Source organism: Colobus angolensis, unplaced genomic scaffold, assembly GCF_000951035.1.
Source record: "Colobus angolensis palliatus isolate OR3802 unplaced genomic scaffold, Cang.pa_1.0 Scaffold171, whole genome shotgun sequence".
NCBI lineage: Eukaryota > Metazoa > Chordata > Mammalia > Primates > Cercopithecidae > Colobus > Colobus angolensis.
This window is the reverse complement of record NW_012114833.1, coordinates 576966-580577: the sequence shown is the minus strand read 5'-3', so window position 1 is coordinate 580577 and position 3612 is coordinate 576966. Positions and strand designations below refer to the sequence as shown.

Genomic DNA, 3612 nt, shown 5'->3' with positions numbered 1-3612 from the left:
AGGGAAGTTCCCATATTCAGAAACTGTACCAACTCCACACCAGAACCAGACCTGTAGCTCTGGGCAGGTGGTGTGCCAGCAGCCGATTACTGTGTCCCATCATGGTTAGGGACCGCGGGCTTGAGGACCTGTGACAACACTGCAGCTGGCTCAGTGCTGAAACTGAATGTAAGACAGGTGTGGCTGAGCGCAGCTGGAGCCTACGTATATACATCACCCTCAGGTAAGTAATTTCAAGTTTGCAGTGGGGCCCCCTTCTCAACTTTGGAGCAGGGGAAGGGCCCTAGCCAGAGGGTAGGCCAAGAATTTCAACGAGGGGCAGGGCTGGCCTCAGAACAACTTCTCTCCTACATTGTCAGGACAAGGAAGGAGCCCAGCTCTGTTTCTTCCAGTCCTCTGCTCCCAGTTACCCATGTTCCAAACCGCTGCTCCTGGCTCTTCGAGTGCCACACCTATAACGGGCACAGTTGAAACTATCTCTGCAATGTTGGTGACACTAGAGCTGTGCCCACTGTTCTCTCTGGGAAACATAGCCGCCACATCACTGCATCTACACTGCCAACGGAGCTGGCAAACAGGGCTTTGTTGACTCACTGCTAGTCTGCAACCTGTCCAGTAGGCGCTCCCTAAACATGCCTGAACAAGAGCACAATGTACTACTCATCCCACTCCCTTAAGCAAAAAAGGCAGAGAGAAGCATTTAGTGTCTAAGAACCCTGTCCCAGGAAGGGAGAGGTACTGAGGTGAAACATAGGTCGTGTCTATACAGTCTGGGCAAAGTGGATGTAGAATGACAGAATCTGGTTAGCATCATTCAGAGCCGGTACGGAAGCCTGGCTCTCTTCTAACTGTATTTGGCCATGGCCTTGGACGCCTCCGTGGATGACCACGTGTGTATTTTACTTGTCTCAATGCTATGTCTGAGGCAGTGGGCCTAGAAGATAGCCGTAGCACACTTTTCTCTCTGGCTCAAGTCAGTTTTTCTGCTCCAGTGTGGCATAGACTGTCAACCTGCAAAAGCAAGGCACATAGAGACCCCCCACCCCCACCCCATCTCCCCATCCACTAGCAAATGGGGAAGCAAAAGAAACCTAGGAGAGTTGACCAACATTCCAGGATGTGCCACTCACTCTTCTCTAACAGACTGACTTGGAAATGTGCCTAGAACTTTGATGGTTCCCATCGGTGGCTGCTCCATGCCAGTGGCTCCCAGGAGGATCGAAGAGGTGATGCTGGTGTTCTGATGATGACTTTAGCATCCCACTCACCAGCCATGGAATGTTAATTCTCTAAACTCTTGTTTTGAGAGAGAAAGAGAAAGAGAAACCCCTAGAGAAGGAGGGGAAGGGGAGCAGGATATGGGTACACAGGACTTCAGTGGAAAAGGAACAAGACCTCGAGGCTGCTGATGCACAGCAGCCCTCTGCCCACAGACTCCTGCAGGCACAAACCCAGAAACTTGGCTAACTCCGGCATTCGACAGTTCCGGTAGATGTGACACAGGAGCCCAGAGTACAATGAGGTGGCCCTCAAAGAGGGCTGGCTGGGGATTTTTGAGATCCCACTGCAGGAACACATCTCTGGGTCTGAAGCATGACCCCGACTCTCTCCCCACTCTTGAAGCGAGCTGCCTGGAGAGTCACAAATACTGTGGGTCAGCCTGTATCACTGTCCAAGCTGTTGTACTCAATTTTGTTACCTAACACCATTTCAGATAAAAACCATTAAGACCACACCCAACCACAGTATTTTTTCAATGATCGGGAGAGAAACCTGCTCTTACTTAAATCACTAAAATAAATACATGTATCTGGTGGGCAAGAATGAGAACCCAGATGAATAAAAGTGCTCCCTCTAATGAGTTACACTAGAAGCTGGAGATGGGGAAGGGATTGCCTGAAACACATGAATAGGAAAAATGTCTCTTCCATGCAGCGGTCAACTGGGTCAAATGCCTATCATGTATTCTTAAGACATGTATTGTTTTTCTCCTTAAAAAATTGTTTTAAAATCACATTTAAAGGCTCCAAACATGCAGCAATAATAGTACAAAAACAACAACAAAAAAGAAAACAAATGAAAATAATCCACACCACAACATTAAAAAGTGCAACTTACTTCGAATGGGGCCTGGATGGGCTCCTCTGGCACTAGTGACCCACAGTCATAGAGGGGAGAAAATGATGGGAAAAAGCCACACACACACAAACACTCTCACTTACACTCACATCAATAGGTCCTGGGCAGACAAAAGATTAGAAAACACAACAGCTCATCTTTCCTCAACTACTGAAATGAGCCAGTGAGACCACGTAGGACAGGACGCCAGTTCCCCTCCCTAGGCCACGTTTCTAATAATCTTGGTCTAGCACCACCGTAAACAAAGCGGAACTTTCATATGGACGTGCAAGTCCTGTGAGTCCTTGGAATCCTAGTGTTACTGAAGATAGGCTGCTGCTTCCTCCCGTGGATGGCAGAGACTGAGGAGGAGGCTGGATGTCATTCAGGTTCATTTCCAGGAGAAAGGGAGCATTCCTGAGGTTCTAGACTCAGCAGTAAAAGTAGAGGATCCTCCTTCACCAGTTTCTAAAAAGGTTGCACCTTGAAATAGGTAAAATTCATGGACTGTGCATATTTTTGAGTGGTTTGGCGGTAGGGCAAAATTAGGCAACCTCTTCCAAGGAGGTCCAAAAAACAAACAAACAAACAAAAAAACCAAAAAAACGAACAAACAAAAAAACTAAAATTGAGACCTTCAAACTGAATTGCTTCTCAACAGCCTGATGATCGTTCCTCCTCCTCTTCCTTGGCAAAGAAGGTCTCCAGTTCCATTAGTTTCTGTATCAAAAGAGCATCCAGCTCTCGACTCTGCACAGCTGCCTTCTGGGCCCTGGTAAAGCTGCCTGCCACCATGACTTTACCTCGAGCTCTCCTCTTTCGCGGGACTGTAAAATCCTGAAATTCTAGAACTCGCTTCCTCTTCTGTTGGCTGATTGAGATTAGCGTACCATTTCGTTCCTTGGGTTCCTCAAAGATGGTCTCTAAACACCTAAGGATGAAGCACGAAACAGAATCACCAACAGGCTGACTCACATGGCCCATCCTGTCAACAGGGTCAGGGTGTTGTCACTGGGTTAACAACCCTTCTAGTCAATCGTGACTGAAAGCTACTTGCACCAACTCTTTTTTTTTTTTTTTCTGTGAGACAGAGTTTTACTCTTTGTTGCCCAGGCTGGAGTACAATGGCATGATCTTGGCTCACTGCAACCTCTGTCTCCTGGGTTCAAGTGATTCTCCTGCCTCAGCCTCTCAAGTAGCTGGGATTACAGGCATGTGTCACTACATCTGGTTAATTTTTTGTTTGTTCGTTTAAGACAGTCTTGCTCTGTCACCCAGGCTGCAGTGCAGTGGCACAATCTCGGCTCACTGCAAGTGCCACCTCCAGGATTCATGCCATTCTCCTGCCTCAGCCTCCCAAGTAGCTGGGACTAAAGGCGCACGCCACTATGCCCAGCTAATTTTGTTTTTTGTATTTTTAGTAGAGACAGGGTTTCACTCTGTTAGCCAGGATGGTCTTGATCTCCTGACCTCGTGATCCACTCTCCTTGACCT

At 47.8% G+C, this 3612-nt stretch overlaps 1 protein-coding gene across 1 annotated transcript in view; it reads right to left on the bottom strand.

Annotated features, from left to right (window-relative positions):
- Nucleotides 1-1963: 1963 nt before the first annotated feature.
- The window catches only part of PRR14L (proline rich 14-like), a 42009-nt gene continuing 40360 nt past the window's right edge, over nucleotides 1964-3612 (bottom strand). Inside the window, exon 5 of the mRNA XM_011938350.1 lies at nucleotides 1964-3103. Coding sequence (XP_011793740.1) covers nucleotides 2773-3103 — 331 coding nt within the window. The 3' untranslated portion in view covers nucleotides 1964-2772. The remainder of the gene's footprint in view (nucleotides 3104-3612) is intronic.